This window comes from Phyllopteryx taeniolatus, chromosome 10, assembly GCF_024500385.1.
Source record: "Phyllopteryx taeniolatus isolate TA_2022b chromosome 10, UOR_Ptae_1.2, whole genome shotgun sequence".
In the NCBI taxonomy this organism is placed as follows: domain Eukaryota; kingdom Metazoa; phylum Chordata; class Actinopteri; order Syngnathiformes; family Syngnathidae; genus Phyllopteryx; species Phyllopteryx taeniolatus.
In genome coordinates, this window is record NC_084511.1 from 27,970,000 (window position 1) to 27,994,447 (window position 24,448).

General features: G+C 43.9%; 2 protein-coding genes across 4 annotated transcripts in view; one reads left to right on the top strand and one right to left on the bottom strand.

The window, feature by feature from the left end:
* Positions 1-4,582, top strand: part of ppargc1b (peroxisome proliferator-activated receptor gamma, coactivator 1 beta) — a 65,036-nt gene extending 60,454 nt beyond the window's left edge. Inside the window, exon 13 of the mRNA XM_061786619.1 lies at positions 2,832-4,582. The gene's annotated coding sequence lies outside the window, so the exon portion shown is untranslated. The remainder of the gene's footprint in view (positions 1-2,831) is intronic.
* A 3,124-nt stretch (positions 4,583-7,706) lies between these two features.
* Positions 7,707-23,949, bottom strand: pde6a (phosphodiesterase 6A, cGMP-specific, rod, alpha). 3 transcript variants are annotated; one of them, XM_061786614.1, is made up of 25 exons: positions 23,781-23,942; positions 23,162-23,492; positions 22,170-22,311; positions 20,318-20,473; positions 18,418-18,507; positions 17,312-17,452; positions 17,154-17,228; positions 17,017-17,081; positions 16,874-16,940; positions 15,889-15,936; positions 14,939-15,088; positions 14,739-14,867; positions 13,952-14,095; positions 12,930-12,995; positions 12,704-12,850; positions 12,088-12,195; positions 11,333-11,442; positions 11,101-11,188; positions 10,169-10,269; positions 9,993-10,100; positions 9,853-9,916; positions 8,916-8,990; positions 8,719-8,802; positions 8,401-8,569; positions 7,707-8,321 (listed from the first exon to the last, which is right to left on the bottom strand). In XM_061786614.1, the coding sequence occupies exons 2-25, from the start codon at positions 23,488-23,490 to the stop codon at positions 8,284-8,286; spliced, it is 2,694 nt and encodes an 897-aa protein (XP_061642598.1). In that variant the 5' UTR covers positions 23,491-23,492; positions 23,781-23,942; the 3' UTR covers positions 7,707-8,283. The 3 variants fall into 3 exon arrangements, with proteins under 3 accessions (XP_061642598.1, XP_061642599.1, XP_061642600.1); XM_061786615.1 differs by lacking the exon at positions 12,088-12,195 and having other exon boundaries at positions 23,781-23,949; XM_061786616.1 differs by lacking the exon at positions 14,739-14,867 and having other exon boundaries at positions 23,781-23,939.
* Positions 23,950-24,448: the final 499 nt, after the last annotated feature.

Below are 24,448 nucleotides of genomic sequence, written 5' to 3' on the forward strand. Positions count from 1 at the left end.
GAGTTTTAGCTTTAGCCAGCTAACATGACCAGAGTGCTCCTGTTTGACACACATACTTAGGTTTAGCTAGGTAACACAACGGCATCGCTCCTCTATTATCTTTAACCAGCTAACACGATCACATTTCCACTTTATTTTCCAGCATAAACTTTAGCCAGCGAGCATGACCACAGTGCAGCTGTTTTACATACGTTGTTAACATTAGCCTTACCCATCTAACACAACCACATAACACTGTTTTTTGTAGGCTTAGCATTAGCCACAAGTACAACCACAGGAAACTTCTTGTTTTAGCATTAGCTTTAGCCGGCTAGCCGTCTCAATGAATCAATCAATAAAGATGGAACATTCCCACATTGGAGGTTGTGAACCCGTCAACTGCGCTGATGCAACCCATCTTGTTTACATTTGAATTGCAGCATGCGGTATCCCTTGGGGGGAAAAAACCCACAATCACCGGGTGCCAGCGGCGGCGGCAGACTTGACTGACTTGTGTTGGTTTGCTCTGATGGAATGTATTTGTCATTCTGAATGTAAACATCTCCTTTAGCGGCGGTTAGTTGCGCCCGACGTGGCCAGTAGGAGGCTCCAAGTAAAAAAACAAAAAGTGAAGGGAACGTCTGAATTTAGCGCGTAAATGACGCGGGAGGTGTCAGCCGAGCATCTCTACCTCAAGTCCATGCGCCGATGCTCTCGCCGCCGCCATCGCGCTATCCCGTCAGGGTTCATCCTCTGAAGCCTCTTCTGCACGCCGCCATGTTTGTAGTCTTAAAAACAAATCAAATCTAGCCACCGTTTTACATGCCAGTATGACCATGGTGTTTGGCTTTAGCTAATTGGCTTGACCCCAGGGTACCATTATGTTCCATATGCCAATAGCTTTAGCCAGCTTACAAGACCACAACTCACCTCTATTTTCTAGCGTTACCTATAGCCATCGAGTGCAACCACGGCACACCTCTACATACACACTTAGCATTAGCTTTCTCCAGGAAGCATGACCATAACTCACCTGTATGTTCTAGCTTTAGCCATCTAGCATGAACATAGTACACCTTTATTTTACATATACAATTAGCTTTAGCCATCTAGCATACACTTCTATTGTAGCTACACAGCACTTGTTTTACATACATTCTTAGCCAATACACTCTTAGCATTAGCTTTAGCCAGCTAGCACGACCACAACACCTTTATTTTACATACACTTTTAGCCATACAAACTTAGCTTTCACCAGCTAGCACAAACACAGTGCAACTTGACATACACTATTAGTGTTGGCTTTAGCCATTTAGCCTGACCACAGTGTATTTCTATTTCCTCGTACAAGCTTTAGTCATCTAGCGTGACCACAGCGCACCTCTATGTCACACAAACAGTTAGCGTTAGCTTTTACTCAAAATGTTTGCCACTGGTTGATGTCTCTGCACCAAAATGGCAACGTGTGGAAGAGGCTTCAGTCTGGAGCACCAAAATAAGACGCAGCTCCGCGCAGGTTTGAGGCCTTGTTTTTCCTGGTCCTTCCACAGCGACTCAACTCTCTTGCACGCACACACAAACACACTCACACGTACACAAGAACGTTGAATGTTTACATCATGGTTTACATAAAGAGAAGCTCTAATATAAGATGACATATTTACAGTATAGTCGTATATATAGTGTACATAGCACTAAACACGGTATCTTTTATTTTGGCGGCGGCGGGATTTGGAGGGAACGTTGATGTAACTTGACACACAAAGTCCGACACTGTTAAAAAAAAAAGTAAGTCATAAATCCCTTTAGACGATCACATTTGTTGTTTTTTTTCCCGTTGTTCGATGCAATACGTAAGAATGGTCACCCGGAGGAATGTGATCGACACATGTACAAAAATCCATAGTGATCTTGCACACTTAACGTCCCGACTGGGATTGGGGGGGTGGGGGTGAAGAGACAAGGGGAGAGGGAGGGAGATGATGATGATGATGATGATGATGATGGTGGTGGGGTTATTGGGAATTTGTGGTAACACAAATTTACCTTTCAATCTGAGTCACAGGAAACCACAGAAATGATTTTAATTCTGAAACGTACATGTACTCACATGCATACACTTCCATACACACAAACTTGTGTATTAACTTACACACACGTAAGCTTCCATACACAAACTTACATACACGTGTGCTTACATACTGTACATCAATTTGTATCCACAATCATACATATATACATCCAAATGTAAGTCTACGAACTTGGATACACAAACTTGTATCAACTTAATCCTACACTGACACAGTTATACATATATATATATATATATATATATATATATATATATATATATATACACACACACACACACACACTCACACACACACAGTGGAACCTTAGTAAAACGGACCCCGATATAACGGATACCAGATAAACCGGACCGTCGAGACTGAACAGTGTATCCAAACATAGTTTACATTTGTCACTTAAACTGGCGTTGACATTTTTTCGTCAAGCCATTTGCCTTTGGCAACAGATTTGGAACGAGGAAGCGCACAAATTCCTCGCGGCTCATGAAAGCGACTCGCCTACAATGAGTACTGTACGTCAACAATGGCATCGTGACCAAGATTACCGGCGAGGTAAATTCAAATAAAATGTGAAACTTTCAAACATTTTATATTTACCAAAAATTGATATTTATATTTACACACACCAATGTGTTCAAATGAACTTACATTCACAGACTCACACAGATGTAAATTTACATATATGTCCATCCATCCACATAAATGTACATACATTGTACAATGTCCATCCGTCCACTTTCAACACCGCTTATCCCGGTTAGGGTGGCGGAGCGCTGGAGCCCAGCTGACTTTGGGCGGACGTCAGAACTGGTCGCCGGTCAGTCGCAGGGCACATAAAGACACGGGAAACCAGCCGCACTCACATTCACAGCGTCACCGAGTGGGAACTGAACCCACGCTGCCCGCACCAAAGTCAGGCGAGTGGACCACTATACCCACATTGTACAATGTACATACACAAATTTACTGATAAACTTACAGGATTACACAAACGTACGTACAACTAACATACAGTACACGTCAAATTACCTATATCAACTTATGTTAATTTCCATCCAAGTATGAACATAACATGTACACGTTTGGTCAACTCACATGCACATGAGTAGAATAAATTCAATGAGTGAACTGACATACACCAGCTTGCATTCATACAAATTGACACTAACACACATACATCAAGGCACACATTAACTTCTGATAGTACAAAAACTTTCCTTCACCACTTACATCCATAAACTTACATCAATTTACATAAATGAGCACTTGGATATAAAGCATAGGTCATACGTCTCTATTAGATTTGCATTACAATACGATCATAGAAGATGCTGAGATCTCGTCGACATGTCATCGCGTCATCACATGATCACGGCAAAGCCTTCAAATCGGCAGGAGGCTCTTCCCCTTCCGCACCGCGCCCCTCCCACCCAATCCCGAACGCCACTGAGGACGTTTTATTCAAAAGAACTTTTTCAATAGCCATATTCTAAAAAGGGTACATACATATATATGAATATATCTCAATATATATTTGTGTGTTTGTGTAGATATAGCTAGATGACGATATACTTTTTTATAGAAAACGTTTGTGTTTTGAGAAGACACATTTCAAGTATAATAATAAGCACTGTCCACTCGGGCTACTTCCAATCAATCCAAATATGAATATTAATAATAATAACAATAATCAAACCTTCCAAAGGGAAAATAACCCCGCCACAATGCAATACTTCCTGCTCTTTGTTTGGGAAAAGTTGGGGGGAAACCGGCAACCCCCCCAAAAAAAAAAAAAAAACAACAAAAACAAGTTGGCGGCTTCTATCTTTTCTTTCCACGTGCTAAAATGTTGATTTTCTACTATTTTCTCATTTTAGAAAAATAATAACAATAATAATTTAACGCACAAAATAAACTTTTAAGGATGTCAGATGAGCACTTGGTAGGCAAATTAATCTAATTGAAACAATACATATAGATATAATAATAAATATAAAAGAAAGAAAGAAATGTGAGCAGGTGGAACAAAATAAGATAAAGGGCATATGTTTTATTTTGACTTCTTGTAATGACTATCAAGCTCACCTTTTTTTTTTTTAACCTAAAATATGCTGAATACTTCTAGTGAGATTTTATATTTTTACATATGTTCTTTTTTTTAATTATTTATGCTACACTTAGTTTGGCTGTTTTTTGTTTGTTTTTTTTTGTTTTCTTTGTGTGTGATTTCATGTCAGGTGAAGAATGTGGAGAGACAGGCGGAGGGAAAAAAGGCATTTCAGTATTTTTGAATTGTTCAAATCTAGTTTCATAGATGTTATTGTTATAAATTATATTTTGATTGGTGTACATAGTTTGAAAGAGGAAACACTGACATTCTTTTCAACTGAATACATTTTTCTCTTCAGAGATTGTTTACATTATGAAACTGTAGAGACGTGCTCCTCATATACTGTATAAAGGACATATATTCATTGATTTGCCTCCAGAAATAAAATCCCAATGAACAGCACTCACTCGCAGTCTTCATTTCAAGCCTCTCAGTCACTACAGGAAACGGCTGCAGTCAGTCACTACAGTGGATGCTAGTGTGCCATTGCATACACTGCCACCCACAGGTCAAAGGTTGTTCGTGTACATTGTTTTTATTTATTTGTATTTTTTTTTAAAAGTCCTCAGAAGTCACATCAGTCACTACAGTTGACAACTCATCAGAAGTTGTTTTCCCGATCGCGCATCAGTCACTACCACGGATGTTAGCGTCTCGCCCAATACAAAAAAGTCCTGAAAAGTCTTCTAGAATTCTGTAATTTTCGATAAGTAGACTCGAGAGAGACAGAAGAATTCCTGTTATCTATTTAAATACAAAACAACAAACAAATACCACTGACGTCTTTTATCGCAAATTTTATTTCTCGTTTTTACAATATTTACGTTTGTTTATTCCAGATTCAGTGTTTAAGCAAAACTTTGTTGTCGTATGATGAACTTTAACACTACATTTCTGCAGAGAAGGGAAACACGCACATCCATCCATCCATCCATCCATTGTCTTCCGCTTATCCGAGGTCGGGTCTCGGGGCCGGCAGCGGCCTCAGCAGGGAAGCCCAGACTTGACTTCCCTCTCCCCGGCCACTTCCGAGGGGATCGATCCCGAGGCGTTCTCAGGCAAGCCGAGAGACGTATCCCGGGTCGTCCCGAACAAGACCCCGAGATACTTGAACTCATCCCCAAATACAATATTCAAATACATTTGCAAGAAATAGATTACAGTATTATTAAAGGAATCAAATCTTTTTTTTTTCTTGTGCGAACAACTTTTTTTTAAAAAGAAAACTAGTGTCTTTTTCAGAAAAAAACTAAAAATAAATAAAGGAGTATTTTTTTATTGACTTGTAGAAATCTGATTTCCTTTCCTTTGAAGCTTTGACTTACCACAATGTAACTTACCACCATTTTATCTTGGGGAAAAGTAGGACTTTTCATAGGATTACCCTTTTTTTCCATCCAGTTTAAGTTCATCTCTGTTCTGATAAAGACTGCAACTTTTTTTACCTTGAGAAAATATCAACTTTTATTCTCATGACAAAAAAAATTAGTTGCAATTAGTTTTCACTACTTCACAACTTTTTTCTCTAAAACATTTATGGGTACACGATAGTTACGTTTCATCGGTGTTAGGATGATGAGGAAGTCTGTGGGGGGGGGAAAAAACCTGTAAAGCGGTGGCTAGTTTGCGAGCTCCTGCTAACGACTTCTTCAAGACTTCACAGGCGTTAATCACTGCCAGCTCCATATTTGAATTCAACGGCCGTCAATGGCACTGAATGAGTTAATAGTCAGCCAACCTGGAATCCGTTCATTGTAAGCGGATTGGAGGTGTTGGTTAAAGCTGCCAAACACACACACACACACACACACACACACACAAGTTGCAACTGTGGTGCACTCCTGACATCTCCCCGAGTTGACTTTGCTGGAGTGAAAGTGTGTGTGTGTGTGTGAATGAGAGTGCAAGTGAGGAAGATGAGAGTGCTGGGCTTCATCCTGTCAGACACTTCCTGTCCTTTGCTGTGGCTGCAGCACGCACGTAAGCAACATTACGCAGAACATGACCTGCAAAGTTTATGAAAACCTACAAACGGAAGTGTTCTGACTGAACCACATACAAAAATGTACATCAACCTTACATAAGCTTACATTCCCAAAAAAATAAGGTTTCAAATAAGCTATTTTCAAGTATGCTTTCAGAGAAGAGTTAGGCTTTCAAGACTGGGTTACTGTTTCATAAGGATTTAAACTTGGGTTAAGGTTTTAGGTTTTTCAACTTTCAAATGCTGTACTAAACATGAGCAGACATATACATGAACTTTCACACGCAAGTGTAAAAAGAAGTTCAACAAACGAGACCCTCTGTGTTTGCGTGATTTCTCTTGGTGGACCGTTTAGTTGTCCAAATGAAAACCTTTGAGGACGATTTGAGTTGGGATGCTAACGCTAAAGCGCATCTCTCCTTGAAAAAAAACGTTAGCATGTGATGCTAACATCCTGCGATGATTTAGGGCAACCCCGTGAGCGCCTCACACAGCAGCCGGCCGGTCCGTTCGGGTCCTGCTCAGAGACAACGTCAGGCGCCTAAAAATAGTCGTCGCGGCTCCAGCTGCCCCCCGCCCCCAAATCCCAAATCCCCCCGCCTCTCTCTGCAGCAGTCACGGGTCGCTCCCGCGTCACGGCTCGGCCGGCACCGTGGCCGTATACGGCAATGCTTTGAGCCGCCGACGTCACGAGGCGGTGACGCCACGCGCGCTGACGTGTGAGCTACTGCGAAGTGGGGAGGGGGAGGGAGGAAGGATTTCGCACACGTTTGACCCCCTTTGCAGGCGGCGTTTTATTCACGCTCGGCTGTCGTCTGCTCTGTTGTGAAACACTCCGACGTCACCCACGCGTCTGACGTGGTCTCTTCGTGCAGCATCTGTAAAGCTGTAGATATATGTATATATATATATATATATATATTGATTAAATGATTAAAGCCCTCCCCCTTAATAATCGTAATTCCAATAAAACCCTTAAATACTTCTCATGTCAGATTTGACCCGGAAATTTGTTGCCTTTGCCTGAAGTGACACAAAATACACAAAGGTGAAAATATTTGGAACAATTCTTTTGGAGAGCTGCTCCAAAGTTTGTGTCGCAATTTGACCCTAACCCGAGAACTGTCTGTGTAGCCGCCACTTGTTGACTGCTCTGGAAAAAAAAATAAACATCTTTAACTTTGAAAATAAAGACTACGACTATTCATGTCATAGTATTTGTAATTGCAAAAGACAAACATGTCTTTATTTTTTTTAAAGTGAGAAAAACTACAACTGCCTTAGTATGATTGATTCATATTTTAGTCTCATAATATGATTTTTTTTCCTGTCAAATTGTGAATTTTTTCTCAATTTTTGTCTTTGGAAAAACTGTCGAATTATGATGTTTCATTTTCTGGAATAAATACAATTTCAAATTCATAATTAGTCTTCTTCCACTCAACTCCAACTTGAATCTTGAATCTGAAAAAATGTTTTTCGCCTTTAATCCCACATGATCACTTTTCCCCCTGAAAAAAATACAACTTTAACGTCATCAAATTGGAATAGTCCCTCTAACTTTAATCAGCAACACAATGCGAAGACAAACAAACTTGTTTGTGTATGAAAACAGCAACATTTCCAATGTTTTTCCAAGCGATGACATACTTGCACATACTTTCAATATGTATGTATACTTTCTTCGAGCTCAGTGAACCACGTGGGCTCCCTCTAGTGGTATGTGAAAGAATCACTGAATTCAATGTTCAAATTGTGTAGAAATCCAATTGTTTTTCCAAACCCAGTACAGTGCATTTGTTACACTGAGTACACTTTAGTTGTACTTAACTTTGAAGTCAGGATTTCATCTTTCAGAAATGTTTGTCCTTCAATATTTATTTAGGTCGTTTACAATTTGTATTTGTATGTAAACAACCCTATTCAATTTCATCCTTACGATTATACGATTATACGGTCGCATTTTTAATTTTGTATTTGCCTCTATTTAAGTGCAGTGTCAACGTTCAAACTGTATATAGCCGTTGTAGCATCTTACGATAATGATCGATATACTTGCGAGGACTAAAACGTGTTTTTGGAGATTGTACTTGGCGTAAAAGGTCTGCGAAGCGGCGTTCTAGCTGAGGGTGCAAGTCTTGGACTGGGCCGCACTCGCTGCGGGGAGAAAGAAAACAAAACAACGCATTAGTTGTCGTAGAAAGGGACTTTTCGCTCCTTTGGCGTCGGCGACGACCTTGTCTGGCCGCGGCCGCCGCGCCGGCCGCCTCCTCCTTGGCCTTCTTGGCCGCCTCGACGGCGGCCATCTTGGCGTCGTGCGCCTCCTTGAGGGCGTTCCACTCCTTGCGGTTGTCGAGGAGCCGCTCCAGCATGGGCGTGATCTCCTCGTGGAAGCGGCTGAACTCCTGCGCACGACAACGTTCGACCCAAGTTCAAAATGGGACTTTTCACGAAAGTCAAACCATTTCGTTCTCGTGAGGTTATGACTACATCCCTCAACAACAAAGAGGGACGACTACTTTTTGTGATCGATGTGTGTTTTAGTTGAAATGACCTTGTAAACAAAGGAGCAGACAAAGTCGATGAAGCCGCACTGAAGCTTGGGAAGCTCTTCTGCTTTGTTTCTGTCCATCATGGGCTGAAAAGGAGACGAAACAAACAATGCAGAGCTGCCGTTCCCATTCTTCCATCGCAAACGCGCGATCCGCTGCGTATTGCTCGTCGGAGACTCGACGTCTCGCGAAGGCTTACGATGGGCTGTTGCTCCAGGACGGTCCTCTCCAGGTCTCCTTGCTCCCAAAACTCAGCAGCTACAGACAGCGCCACCTGCGGCAAGGTAGGAAAATAAACATTGAGGGTTATGTTCTCCCGCATGCGCAAGTCACAAAAAAGTCAAGTTCATTTACGCAAACTCTTGCCACCTATACTCCTTTTTTTTTTTGGGGGGGGGGGGGGGGGCAAATGTCCTTCTCCCCTCCCAAAACAAAAACTATTTCCAAAAACGATACAGAAGTACCACTTTGATCTGTATAATTTCCCAATGTTTTTCTTCCCGAAAAATGCTTTTTTTTGAATTCCTCCCAAAATACCATTTTAAAATCCAATCAAATGCCAACTTTTTCTCAAAGAAATGTAACTTTAATCTCCTAAAAGAATGTCTTTTTTGTTGAAAAAGGTTTTTTTCTCTCATAAATATGTTGAATGCAATCAAATCCAAAATACAACCGTAATCCATCAAATTGCTGCGCCTTGAGATACGAGTTGAATTGGCTCCGTGACCGTGCGCGCTCTTACCTCGAAACGCTTCTCATCTCAAAAGATATTTCACCACGAAAGTAATTGGCAATGCAATTCATTCATTCATTCCAGTCCAAAAAAAAAGCAAAGCAAAGCACCAGCATTTTTTCCAAGAAAGAAATGTCGCAGTCAATTGCGCATCCGTCTATTTTCAAGTCAGGCGAGTGGACCACGACACCGTCAGTGACTCAGTCAATTGTAAAATACTCAGTCCAGTATTTGTCTTCGTAAAAATCGACCCAACGTTGTTTTTTTCCTTAAACAAAAAAAGAAAAATATGTTTTCTTTATAACTTCTTTTCTTCTTTTTTATTTTTGTTGCAATCATGTCCATCGTGGCTCTTATCCAGCAAATGAACGCGATACACGTTGTGTGCGCACTTAACGCCGACCTTGCTCTGGATCTCCCAGGGCTTCGCGATGGCCGACAGGTCGCAGGCCGTCATCATCATGGCCCTGCGAGGTTGACACACGACACGATTGACAATTTGCCTGCGCGTGCGCGTGCGCGTGCGTGCGCGTGCGCACTTACATGACAATCTCCTTGCGTGTTGTCTCCAGCATCATGTACTTGGTCCAGTCGTTCCAGCTGTCGTACGTCTTGGACTGGTCCACAATCTTCTGGAACATGGTCCTCTTCCTGCACGGGAGGACGGCCGCGATGCGTCACGGGATCGGCGAGAATCCGGCCGGACGGGCGGTACTGACTTGAAGTAGAGCGCCAGGTCGGTGGCGATGATGGCGATGTCCATCAGGTGGATGACGATGTCGTGCTGGCGGCGGTTCAGATTCTGGTAGATGTTCAAAGACTGAAACATGGAAGGCGGGGGGATTAGGCTGCACACTTCTTATCACCTTCTATTGTAATTTGGGTTATTTAAGGACCCCCCCCCCCCCCAAAAAAAAACAAAATTGGGGCATTTTGAAGTTACGTTTCTTTGCAATTTGAGATGAAAGGTTTTCAAGCATTAGTTTTACATTTCAAAAATATTTGAATGTTTGTTTTTAAAATTCCATTTTTTTCTTTCAAATTCAATACATTAAGTTTCAAGTTTGAACCATTTAAAAATGAGTTTTTAATTCCAAGACATTTGAAATGTGTTTATACAAAATTAAATTGAATGAATGAAAAAGTTCTGAAACAAATGACTTGTTTGTATCATTAAATGCATTAGAAAACTCATTCAATGTTTTCATTAGGTTTTTTTTTTTTTTCAATTGATTTGTGTCCAAAATGAAGTTTTGCTTGAAATGAAATGTATTGTTTCCAATTTGAATGTAATAAAAGTGTTTTATTTTAAATCCAATACAAATTTGTATTTAACAGAAGTTTGGAGTAAGTCAAGTTTGAAATTTGAATTGATGTTTTGTATTTCTAAACAAACAGAATATTTTGTGTGTGTTTTTATGGCGAAAATACATAAATAAGTCCAAATGGATGATTTCCAGTGAAATCATTTTGTTTTTCAAATGATTTGCATAATAATGAAGTCTTTTCATTTCAAACTGAATCAATTAATAAAGTGATTCATTTAAAATGAAGAAATACATTTTTGTATTTCAAATGTTTTTTTTTTTTTTTTTTTTTTTTGAAGATTCGAAATGCTTGAGAGTTGAAGTCGCGCACACCCGCGACACACCTCGTCTCTCAGCAAAGTCTTGCCAAACTCCAGGTGGTGCCTCTCCAAGATGGACGAGCCGTGAAGCTTCGCCAGCGGATTTCCAGACCTGGACACACGGAAACACACGCGCACACATCAACGCCGGGAGCTTCAATGCCGCTCAATCCCCGATGATCTTTTGGCTCCTTTTCCTGCAGATCACGACAACGAATTGCGCTTGTCACCAAAACGGAGCCAATGTTGCGCTCACTTCATCTGATAGAGGTTGTTCGTTCCCCGGTGGTCGATGTCGTGGCAGAATCCGGCGGTCACCATGGCCATGCGCTCCAGGTCGGTGTAGTAGCGCTTCAGGTCGCCCGTCTGGACACACACATTTCTGATCTCACCCGTCGGTGTAGTAGACGAGCTTCCGATTCGGTTGCAATGGGACAAAATCCGGAGCGGGATTTTGCTTTTGGGGGCGATTCACTGAAAGTGGCCCAATTGACCCTCAAACGCTCGATGGGAGGATTCCTGTGTGTTCTCGGGCATGGCTCCTTGAGACTTTTTCGTACGTCTACTCGTTCTAGACACGCCTACCAAATTTCACGTGACTAAGCACAACTAGCTTCGGGGGGCTGAATTTTTTCCAGAACGGCTCTAAAATGGCCGCTTTGCACTAAAATGGCAGACGACCTGTTTCTTCGCAGACATAGCTTCTTGAGACTTTTTCGCGGGTCTACTCATGATAGGCAAGCCTACCAAACGTCACGTCGGCTTTTCCAACGCTCTCCGATGGCCAAATGGCTCTAAAATGACCGATTCGAACCAAAATGGCAGACTTGTTGCTCGTGGTTCCCAGACGTACTTTCTCGAGACTAGACATGCCGAGGCAGACTGGCCAAGTTCACCTTTGTATCTATCACACCCTAGAAATGGCCTAGAAAAGCAAAATGGCAGACTTGGCTTCTCCAGACTTTTTTTTTTTGACAGACGTGTGTGTGTGTGTGTGTGTGCGTGTGAGACCATGAGCAGCGTGAACATGGTCTGGCCAACGTTGAATCCGTGTCTCCAGTTGTGATAGGTGATCTTCCTGTAGCCTTTGCTGAGTGAGTACATGAATCTCACCAACACCTGCGCGCGCGCACACACACACACACACACACACACCCATGAGTCCTCCGTTTGTCCACATCAGGGTCAAAAATAGCTTTGCAGCGAGTTTATTTCCAGGAGGACACTCAGCAATGCTTCATCATTCATTCACTTCCTGCGTGGCAGCCAATGAGAGCTCGCTAAGTCTTTCCAAATAAAATCGGTTCTCCGGCTTTCACGGGGAGACGCAGCAAATTCACTTTTTGGTGACATTTTCTGAACAAAAACACTGCGACTTTGACTTTGATTTTCAATACGCGACTTGATGCGGTTTCAATGTTGTTCCTGGCGAACTTCAAACTGAAGCAAACTCCTTCTATGAAAGTGGCTCCGTCCGGTCGGACTTCGCTGCGCCCTCGAGACCAACCGACGTATGCGCTTCATATCGTGTTTGCGTGTGGCTTCGCACGCGTGGCGGAGTGAAAGGCGGCAGACGGACGGCCGGTACTCGGCAAAGTGAGCGCGAGGCAACGAAAGAGACGCTCACCTCTCTGGGGATGTGGAACTTGTCCACCACTTTGAGTTCGTAGTACATCCTGATGCCGCACTTGACCAGGTCCAACTCGCTGTGCTCAAAGTCGCAGAAGTGAAACTCCAGGATCTCCGCTTTCTTGGCGTCGGGGAGGACTTCCGACTGGAGACGGGCAAAAAAAAAAACGTTATCGCTCAATAAATCGTGCCGGGAAAACCGCTGGTAGCGGGTTGTGGTTTACCAGGATCTCCTCCAGCTCCTCCTCTTCGCACTCGTCCGGTTCCTTCCCCCATCGCTCGCGCGTGTTCTGACGAAGCAGAGAAAGCGCCGATCGCGAATCGTGTCGTAGCATCGTAGCATCGTAGCTATCGCAGCTGTTGCGTGCAGCGCCGCCCTCGCGCAACGTCCGCAATTTAGCTTCAGCCCTCTGTCCGGTATCGAATCTTCAAATAATTGCCCCACGACGATGACGGAAGTTTTCTCATGTGAATGTGAAACGTTTTCGCGATCTGACAAGGTCGTCTTCGAAGAACAAAACGGCCGCTCCAATTCCCGCCCGTCTGTTCGAGCACGGCTTTTTCACCTATGATCACATCCGCGCCTACGGTCGATTCAGTCTTCAATCAACCTAGCGTGCATGTCTTTGGGATGCGGGAGGAAAGCGGGATTTGAACCCCGGTCCCCGGGGCAGCGTGAGGCAGACGTGCTAACCACAGCCGCCCCACCGTGACGACCGCGTTTCATGTCGCTCAGTGACATTTGCTGAGACAAGTTCGTTTTGGAATATTCCGGATGAGCCTAAATTGGCCCATTGAGACCTTTTCCGCGGGTCTGATCACGATCCATCAGAATAGCACATTTCCCGTCGATAAGTGGAACTGGATTTTTGAAGCCGCTTTCGTGGCGCGAATGCCCTCCGGCAACCAAAATGGCAAACTTCCTGTATTTTGGGCATGGCTTCTTCAACTTCAACTTTTTTTGTGGGTCAATATTTCATAAGTTGCTCTTCGAAAGACTCCTGCTAATTGCCAAAACGACCCTCAAATGGCTCAAGCAGTACATCAAAAGTGTGAGAGTTGGCATCCGTTTTGTACCGCGCGCTTCCGCCACCTCCGGGACGGGAGGGGAACAGCATCGCTCGGCAGCGGCGCCAAGTCATACGTGGATCGTTTTTGTCGCGCTTGAACAATTATGACACAAGCGCGACGGCGCTTTGACGACGATGCCGCACGAGCGTATGCGATGCCGCGGGCTTTCACTGACCAGGACGTTCTGGATCTCGTCCTTACGACATTTGACGTGGTACAGCGCCATGTCCTGGAAGATGTCCTTGCGGTTCTCGAGCTTGTTCATCTTGTCGTACGTGTCCGGGTTGAGCACCGACCAGCCCAGGAACTGGGTCAGCGACTGCAACGGGGAGGGACCACGTCACCCGCCTGCCGACACGCGCGCCAACTCGTGGAGCGCTTACGAAAAGAAACCGAAACTTTCGTCATAGTTACTGGACTAGATTTTTGTTCTACTAGAAAAAAAAGGCCTATTATTATTATTATTATGAATAAATCATTTTAAAAAATCGAATGTCAAACAAACTAATAAGTCGCACTGACGGAAAGAAAAAGGCACTTATTTGGATTTGTCATTCCAAATCAAATACAATTCAATTCAATTCAAAGTCAAATCAATGAATTGATAAGTTATAACTGGAAGCAAATGCTTTTTTTTGTTTTTTAATAAAGTGGCTACTGGTAGAGCAAAGATGAAATGTATTCGTGTTTATTTGTGCTAATGAAAATAAATAGAACACTAGAAGTAAAAAAAGAAATGCAAATGCAAAGTAAGATAATTCAACTTCCTTTTCTTTTGAAATAATTATTAGGCAAATATGAAATGATCCAAATTGATATCGATGCAAAAATATTGAAACTGGTAGAGTGCTAACAAAAAATGATGTAACTTCTTTTTATTTATTTGTTTGAGTCTAGAAATAAAAAAAAGACATGGCAACAGGCAAAACACTGACAAGAAAAAAATCTATCAATCTATTTACCGAACAGCGGACTGCAGAACTTGAAGACTTTCCGCTCCTTTCGCAAACGAACAGCACATGATGAATTTGTGTGTTTGCTTGAAAACAGGGACGCCCGCATTGTTGCGCTCGAGGCGGACACAGAAGAGCCTGCGGGCTAATCGATAAGGCACGCGCACGGCCCGCTATTTTCCAAACCTGTGAGTCAAACAATACTCCACCTCCATCAGCGTTTCATCCATTTCATCAAAGGGTTTCCCGTCCTTCCTGTTGTAGAAGGTGGCCACGCCCACAATCTCCTCTTTCTTGTTGACGACGGGCACGGACAAAACATTGCGGACCGTCCAGCCCGAGTTGTCCAGAGGTTCTTTCTGTGCAACGGGAGGCACACGCACGTCAAAGAACACTAATAAGCGTGTAATAAGCATGTCAAAAGGATATAATAGATTGAGATCTTGTACGAAAGAAGTCTATAGTATTTAATACAAGTCATAAGTGTGTAATACATGCATAAGAAATGTGTGTAATAAATGTGCAAACATTTAAAAACGTGTCATAAATCGACACACAAACTAATGCGACAGTATGTAATCATGTGTTGGGAATGGGTAATACGGGTGTCGTAGGTGTGTCATAAATGTCAATAATCCACATTTGGGACAAATACGCCTTGAATGCCACAGAAAAACAGGAATCAGTTATTTAGATTTAGAATCGAGAATCGAGAATCGAGAATCGTACGATGACAGCAGCGTGACTCGAGAGCCAATTATTCCCGGAATTTCCTCCGGGGCAAATTTCGTTTTGGAAAAGAAGTGATACTCATGTAATTGCATGCGCAATAAAGGAATTTGGCCGAAAAAGCTCCCCTTATGTCGGAGAGCGAGCGCGTCCCCGAAACGAAGGAGGGAAAAATGATGAATTTGGTCGTGAGGGGGAAGCGGCAAAGTGGGAGGAGAGACGAGAGGAGCTGCGCATCCTGCTGGAAAGTCGCTTGAGGAGATGATGTAGGTCCCTTCAGGACCACACATACGCACGACATCGCGTCGGTGCCGCAACATTACGTATACCCGCCCGCAACGGAACGCCTTTTTGTTGCAAGGGAGCCCCGATGGAGAAGTGGCGCCTGCGGGTGGAGCTAACGGCGTTCCAATGGAAACAAGCCTCTCACCTGGAAGTTGAAGAATTCATCCTCAGCTGCGTTCATTATGTTGCAAATCTGTCGGAAACACGGAAGAACTTATCCATCCCTCCCTTTTCTTTACCGCTTATCCTCAAGTGGGAGGAGGAAAAGGCAGAGATACAATTTCAATTTGCAGAACTTACAATGTAATGTGTAATTAAGTGTATAATAAATGTGTAATCAGTGCGTTATTATTGTCTAATGAATGGGCAATGGGTAAAAGCATAGGTCATTGTGTCAATCAGCATTTCAGAAATTGTGTGATATGTCCTAAATTTCTAGTGTGTAACATTTAATGTGCAACGTAGATCTACGATTGCCTCAATCAATGACGACTGTGTTCTGTCATAAATGTGCAGTGTGCAAATAAGGTGTAATGTCTCACGAATGTGTGATCAATCTACGTGTGTAAACATGTGAGAACTGTGTAATAAGCAATTATGTAACAGAAAGGTAATACGTGTGTAATACATGTGCAATAAGTACATGATACATGTTTAGTAACTCTGTATTGACTAGGTCATCAGTGAGAAGGGTGAAATAAATACATGGTTGTATAAATGTGTGTTGTGTGTAATAAGCCTGTCGTGAGTGTGTTATAGATGTGTAATACATATGTTAAACGTGCATTAACTGCCTAATATGTAACAAACACGTAACAAGTGTGTAATAAATGTAGAACAGGGGTTAACTAAATGTGCAGTATAATAACTAGGTGGTAAGCATGTCATACACGTATAGTTGTGCAGATGAAGATGTAATAAGGGTTATAAATGTGTCATATGTGTGTGTAGTACGCAAAATTCAGGGTGTCATAAATGAGTAATACCGATATAATGTGGGTGTCAAAGGGGTTATGTAACAGAGATGCCCTTTTGATGTTGTTATCTTCGCGATCTTGCCTTGTAATGTATTTCATAATTAAAGGTGATCAGAGGTCAAATATTGGAGGAAAAGATTGATAGATTCTGACCAGTCCATTTTCTGCCACATACGTTGGCAAGCCGCTGACCAGAGCCCAGTGGTCTGCTGGAGGATTCCTGCACGTCAACGACAACAGCATTTCATGTAATAATCATAACTCAACAACGGGACCGATTTGTATTTGTGACTGACGGGATGACTTTGATGTCCTCTTTGCCGTGTAGTATATAGTCGATAATTTTGTAGAAGATGACTTCCTGGAAAAGACAAGACAAGGATGACGGTTGAGTGCGCTTCGAAGGACCGGACCGATCGTTGTTTTCACCCACCCGGCCGTCGGGTGTTTTAGGTCCGTCGTACGGAGGGACTTCTCCCATCAGGACGGGCCAAAGGTCAAAGAACTCCTGCACACCAAAGAGCAAAATGGAGTTCAAGTGCGTTCGTGGAAGCCTTTGTCGCTAGCGTCAGCGTGGTGGATGCTAGTCACTTTGGTTTTGGTCATGTCCAGCAGGCCCACAGAGTAGCGGTCGCAGTTGAGGAAGGCTCGCACTGTGTACAAGGCCTTGTGAAACTGCCTCTCGATGTCTGTCAGCTCCTCAAACACCTTGCTGGCTGACCACAGCAGCACCTGCACACAAAGCATTCTCGTACACTACGTCAAAGGTGGAACAGAAGTGTGATATTGCTAGCTAGAACAAAATGTCACGGTCAGGGACTAATTCAACATAAACATAATAAGCACATTCATACATGAGCTGCCGAAGATGGCGACTCACGGCAAGTCACTGAACATGCCGACTGGCGAGCGGGCTAGCCATTTAACAGCTAGCCAACTCTACGCTCTCATTCACTGACGCGTAACGCGTAATGAATACATGTGCAATAAGTGTAGAGTAAACAAATGTACAATTCGTGTGTAACAAATTGTATTGTGTAATAACGTTGTAGTAACTAGTAATACATGTGTAAGTATATGTAATAGTGTAACAGGTGTGCAATAAATGGATGAGTTAGTGTAATAGATGTAATACGTTTGAAGTTTAATGTTAATTTGTAATAGATTGTAATAGGTGTGGAATATGTGTGGATAATTGTGAGATAAATATGTAATATGCGTGCACTAAATGTGTAATGGAGTGTAATAGGTGTGCAATAAAGGTTTGAATATGTGTGGAATAATTGTGAAATAAATATGTAATAAGCGTGCAATAAATGCTTAATGTGTAAGGCGCGTAACAGGAGTAATAAATGTGTAATATGGCGGCAATGCAGCGTGAGAGTGGAGACGCTCCCTCCTTCACATCCCAAACTTTTGACATCAACTTCCTTCCATCCCCTTGAATCAGACAACATCAGAAAATCTATAGCACTCTTGCTGTGACAAAGAACAATAATAATCCCTCAAAGGCAAAAGGATCACTTCCCCCCCCCCCCCCCCCAACTTTGTTCGGACTCTTGAGTCGCATCAATCAGTGCTGTAAGTTTGTGCAATTGCTTTTTTCTTTGACTGCAGTGAGCGCTCGGAGTCACAAAGCCTCCCCCTGAGTTGCAGCAGTCCGCAAAACCATCACTGAAAGTGGAAAAAACACCCACCTGCCCTCTCCTGGTTTCGCAGTTGTGCAGGTAGCTCAGGTGGAAAACCCTCAGCACCAGGTTGGCGAAGTTCAGGTACTTGTTGAGGATCTGCGGGAATATCAATATTCCTTTTTTTTCCATTGGCAAAGCAGCTTTGTGTGGCAGTAAGTCATAATATCAAACAACAAATATACGGCTCCAAAGTTTGGAGTCAAAATGTGATGATTACTATAGAACAGGAAATGGATCTGTGATGCCGGAAAGGGTCTGCCCATTTGGTATGAATTGTTGCCATTGACACATTTATAACAACTGCAACATCCATCCATCCATCCATCCATCTTCTGAGCCGCTTCTCCTCACAAGGGTCGCGGGAGAGCTGGAGCCTATCCTAGCTATCATCGGGTACACCCTGAACTGGTTGCCAGCCAATCGCAGGGCACACATAAACAAACAACCATTCGCAGCTATGGGCAATTTCGAGTCTCCAGTTAATGCATGTTTTTGGGATGTGGGAGGAAAGCGGAGTGCCCGGAGAAAAGCCACGCAGGCACGGGGAGAACACGCAAACTCCACACAGGCGGGGCCGGGGATTGAACCCGGGTCCTCAGAACCGTGAGGCTGACGCTCTAACCGGTCGGCCACCGTGCCGCCACAACTCCAACGTTTGAAATGTAATTGTAATTTGGAGTTGAGATATTTGCATCCATACGGAAATGTAGTGCAGTGAAAGAGTGAACGCACAGCGCCACGTTTACCTGCCGTCAATGACACCTCGATCTGCATTTGTTTAATGGGAGCGTGTAGAGATTAAACAACAGGGGTCCCGGGAGTGACCCCTGGGGAACCCCACAAGTCACATCTATATGGTCTGAGACACGGTTAACAATTTCAACCGTCGTTGGACATCCTGTCGTTGAGATAGGACTTGAACCCGTTGAGGGCAGTACCAGCGGTTCTGTTTTGAGTCGAATCATTATTTGTCCCCATCTCGGGCAAGGTATCCTTCCAAATCATCAAATCAATCTTCTTAGGTGTCGGACAGACATCCTTCCCTCCGCCACATGTTCAAAGTCAATAGGATTCTTGCACAGATCTCCATTGTCAACATTTTTTTCTCTTTCGATGCCGGACAGATATTGCAAAACAGCTCCAGAAGACTTTTATGGAAGAGATAGGAGCTCTCCTTCCACCGTGAAGCAGATCTTTCTTTCAAATCAATGTCCTTCTTAGACACCGGACAGGCCGCGCCGTTCCAAGTGCCACCCGATATTCAAAATCCAGAGGATTCTTGCTTAAATATGGAACAATAATAAATCAGGAGGAGCAGTATCTGATAGAACCTAGGCTGCCACCTTGGAGCCCACTTGGAAAATCAGCACGGCAGGTGTTTCTCACAGTAAGAAGAGCAAGAGCGTATTCCGAATCAATACGATACGTTAGGAGCATCAGATACCCTTCCAAATCAACATTTGCCCCCAAATATTGTATCCCAAATCAATCGGACGCTTGCCCTACTACGGAACAATTTCCCAGAAGGTTCAAACTCGTGAAGAACAACAAGCTATGCCTGTGAGTATTGCCAGATTGCGTTAGGGCACCCTTTGTGTCGGAAATATCCCTGACTTCAAGTGCGGATGGAAGACATTCGGAGTTTGACTTCATGTTGATTTGCAATCGCTGTTAAACTTGTTTGAGTCACTCCGACAGATTTGCGGCTTAACAAGCTATAAAGAAGGACAATTCCAAAATGTTCCCATTGTTTTGCCGCGAATCAATAGTCCATCGGGAAAGTATTCACATTTATCGATTAGCGTCTTACGCCGGATCGTATGTCGGAAAAAGGCGTCCCGTGCGTCGCCTCGCTCGGATCGAGCGAGCTACCGCTGCGTATTTTGTATACCATCTACACGTCTACCTCTTCATCCTCGGCGGTGAAGTGCGGCGCGTCGGCCATCTTGTTGACGGCCATCATGACGGCCACCGTGTCCTTGCCGTTCATGATGGGCACGGCCAGCGCGTTCCTGGTGGTGTACTCGGTCAGCTCGTCCACAAAGTTGCTGAAGTGAGGATTCTGGAATGCCACAGGGGGGGAGGAAGATGCAAAGATTTCAAGGAGCCGGTCAAGGAGACTCAAGGCATCCCGCACAGCCTCGCTCCCGTTCGCTCCCGTCGAGCGGGAGGCCACGGAGGAACGGCTGTTAGACGATTAAACTCCAACGGTGCCCCGTCGTCCTGACATCGGCCCCGATGCGCCTCAGGATTTACACTCGTGCGCTCCATTTGACTATTTAAGATAGAGGCCATTGGAAATTGTATCGGAATTCATAGTTGGAAATTGTCAATGAATTTAGTTGACAAAACGATCATCATTTGTAGTTATCCATGATAAATCCAATTCTAACCCAATAAATCGTAGACGGCTTGCTTTTGGGTTGCCGCGGGACCAAGAAAAAGCTCCTAAAATGGCTGCTGCTGCTGCTGGCCTGTGTGACCTCTGGCTGTAATCTGGGATCGCTCTAATTCGCCACAGATTAACCGGCTTCATCTGGGACTGCCGACATCGAGAGACACGATAAGAAGAAGAAGAAGGGAAAGCACGGGAGTGGAAGAACACAATCCCAGTGAAATCATCTCCATCTTCAATGGGGAATAGACGCTCGCAAAGCGGGCCAATTACGGGGAAACGCCAGCTGGAATTGCCCCACTTTTACTCAATCGTGTGTTTTATTGCTTCACGTGGGGATGGAAGTGACCAAACACTTCTCGGCGCCAGAGGAATTCAAGCGGCGCCCTCCGGTGGCTATTTTGGTGCACAGCCGCAAAACTCAATGGCCAACTGCTAACTAACAGCGGAGAAGAAGATTATTAGGAGGGTGCAACACACTTCGGGAGCACTGCTGTGTTTGAGTCATCAAAATCGTTCAAAAGCTAAATAACCATTAGAAATATGGGATTCAATTCTCATATTGACTCCAATGACTGTGTAAGAAGTGTGCAATGAATGTGTGTAATAAGTGGTTTTTTTTTTGGTAATGCATATCAGAGAAGCGTCGAGGTGTCTCATGAGGTGATAAGATTTTACATATCATTTATTATTTATAAAACCTTTTTCAAAATCCAGTCTTTTTAAAAAATATATCTGTTATTATTTAAATGATTGAAATCAGTGGTAGTAATTGAAGAATGTTTGAATTAAAACGTATTGCACATAAAGGTTCAATAAAAATTGCAGCTGAATCATTTTAAAAATGAATTGCAAACGTATTGTACTCAAAAGTTCAATACAACTGAACTTGTACGGTGATTCTTTCGTATACCACTAGAGGGAGCCCGCATAGCACTCGTGGTACGAGTACCACACTTTGAAAATCGCTGATTTCAATGATTACTTGAATGATTCCAAATTCTGATAAAACGGCATTTTTTTTTGCCTCATATATTATTCCGAAATGTATTTGATTGCTACTGTCTTCCCTAAACCGTCTTCTTGAACGTGTGCACAATTAGGTAGAGTTGACAAGAAAGAACTACGGCAAAGATTTCCTATCCGTTCATATCATATCATATACGTTTGTGCTGTGGTGCTCCAAGGTCCAAATATTCAACTCAAGCATAATACCTACGGTTTTGAAAACAATCCGATTGAGAATGAATAACACCAACAGACTCAAATAGTTGCTTTGGGTAATTGTATGAAAACAGACAGCCAAGCCCCAAATTCCGGAAATGGTCTTGATGGTCAGTTTGGAGGTGCGTCGAGTTATTACCTGAGCGACGTCGGGCACGTTGACCATCTTCTTGACGGAGGCCACGTGGCCCACGATGCCCAAATCCAGCGGGTACACGATTTCGCTGTCGGGCTGCACCAGGCAGTCGTCGAACGCGGAATCTCGATGCACGTTGAACAACCTGCGGGGCACAAGTGACGACGCTGTGTCCGGACCGCCAGAATAATTGGAATTGGCATTCTTATGGGAGCGGGTGCCGTTTCCCGACTGTACTTGAATTAGGAGCAACTTGAAAAGGACATGACGACAACAAAAAAAAAAAAAAAAGCTTTCCAATTTGGCCGCAGGTCCAGATAAAGGTTCGGCTCAGGTTGAGCAGTCCTTTTCCCTTTTTCAAGCGTTACATCGCAGTTAGCGAGTGAGTAAGTTAGCCAGACAATGAGGGAGTGATTGGCTGATTTGGAAAGTTTGCGACTTCTCTATTGAGTGAGGGTTAGGGTGAGTTAGGTCTGAGTGAATTAGCGAGTGAGAGTTTGTGAGCTATTTCGAGAATGATTAGTTCGCGAGTTTGTAAAGTTTGTGAGTGACTGAGTTAGCGAACGAGCGAGTTAGCGGAGTTAGTGAGTCAAAGAGGCATCGCTGTCACGTTCAGATGTTACAGTCCGCTAGCATTGGGGCCACAGGTGCCAGCGACACACCTGATCCAGCGGAGTTAACATTACGGACGGTTCCTTAGTTAGGAGTATTGAGCGAAAACAAAAGGGAGCGTCACATTTTGTTACAGATCTGGACAAAAGTCTGGTTGAGGGAATTTCCTTTCACTTTTGTCCGTCCGTCGCAGTCCGCTTGCATCGGGGTCACTAGGTCCGATGGAGCAGCAGATGGAGCTGTGGTGGAAATATAAGCTCGTGTGTGTTTTTGCTACCACCGACGGGACTTTTTTGGGGCCTCGGCAGAAGTTTTTGCTGCGTTTGAATGCAAAGCGATAGAATGTGGGGTTGGATCAAAAGCGACAACGTCGGCGGCTCGACCTGGTGGCCAGTTCGGCGACGCCGTTCCTCTGTCGGTACATGAAGAGGCTCATGCGGTCGGCCCTCATCATGAAGCTGAGGTGGCGCATGAGGTTGAAGAGCGACTTCTCCATTTGGAGGTTGTCCTGGATGTCTCGCACCAGGTCGAAGAGGATCTCGCTCTCCTCCACCGCGGTGAGCCGGTGGTAGCGGCTCACGTCCACCGCCGTGGCGCGGCCGTCGTCCAGCAGGTCGCGCACCACCTTGGGCCGGAAGTTGATGTCGTAGTACTGCTTGGCGAACTGCGGGTTGGCGTCCAGGAACTGCTCGGCGGTGGCGGCGTCCACCATGACTGCGGAGCAAAGTGGACATCCGCAATAACCAAATTAAGAGGATCTGCTTTGCGGTGTAGAAACATCCACATTTGAGAGTCCGCAAACCCCTAACAATTCAAATAATCCCAAATTATATATATATACAGTGTGGCAAGGGAAATCCAACTATAACCAGAACTACCATAATAATGTGCATTATTTGATATTAGCAGCAAATATGTTTATGACTAAACCCAAAGCCCTAAATCATAAGAACCCTCGTGACATCCGGTGAAGTGTATCACACATAAAAACGCAAATGTTACCTGAGGAAGTGTCTGTCTGCAGTCTGTCGTATCACGCAGTCCGCGGGTGGATTAGTACCAGGGTTGCTTTGAAATGATCACATGTGCGCGTAAACCCGCACGCAAATCCAATCCTGAGATTACGATACCGTCCGGTCTTCGGGGCCACCGCCTCGGAATCCTCTTTCTCCTTTCTTGCAACGTGTGCTGCGTTCTCTCATTAACTGCAGCCTCCGGCTGGAATATTGACACGCGCGTGCAAACTCCCTCCGGGGGTGTCGAACTGGGTTGTTTTTTTTGTCGTTACGGTCTCCCTCGGAGGGCCGTTATGACTGTGAAAACATATACTGCGTTGTGGATGTCGCATCGCCTTGTCGTAGTCGTACACATACATACACGTACATCAAATGGACGGATAGCCAAGTCGAGGATAATTGTTTGTTCAACTGTTGCCCATGTTACTGTAAAAAGGGCTTTGGTATAACAAAAAAAAATAAAAATGCTTGCATCATCTCAATGTTATTATTTAGTACATTTGACGATTTGAAAATGTGGTACCGATTTTAGGAAGAATCATGGAAGTTGATGTCAATAATTTGCTTGGGTAGGCCGCACGATGAAGCGGCAGGCCGGATGTGTCCCCCGGGCCTTGAGTTTGACACCTGTGCTCTGGGGATTTCTTCAGTAAT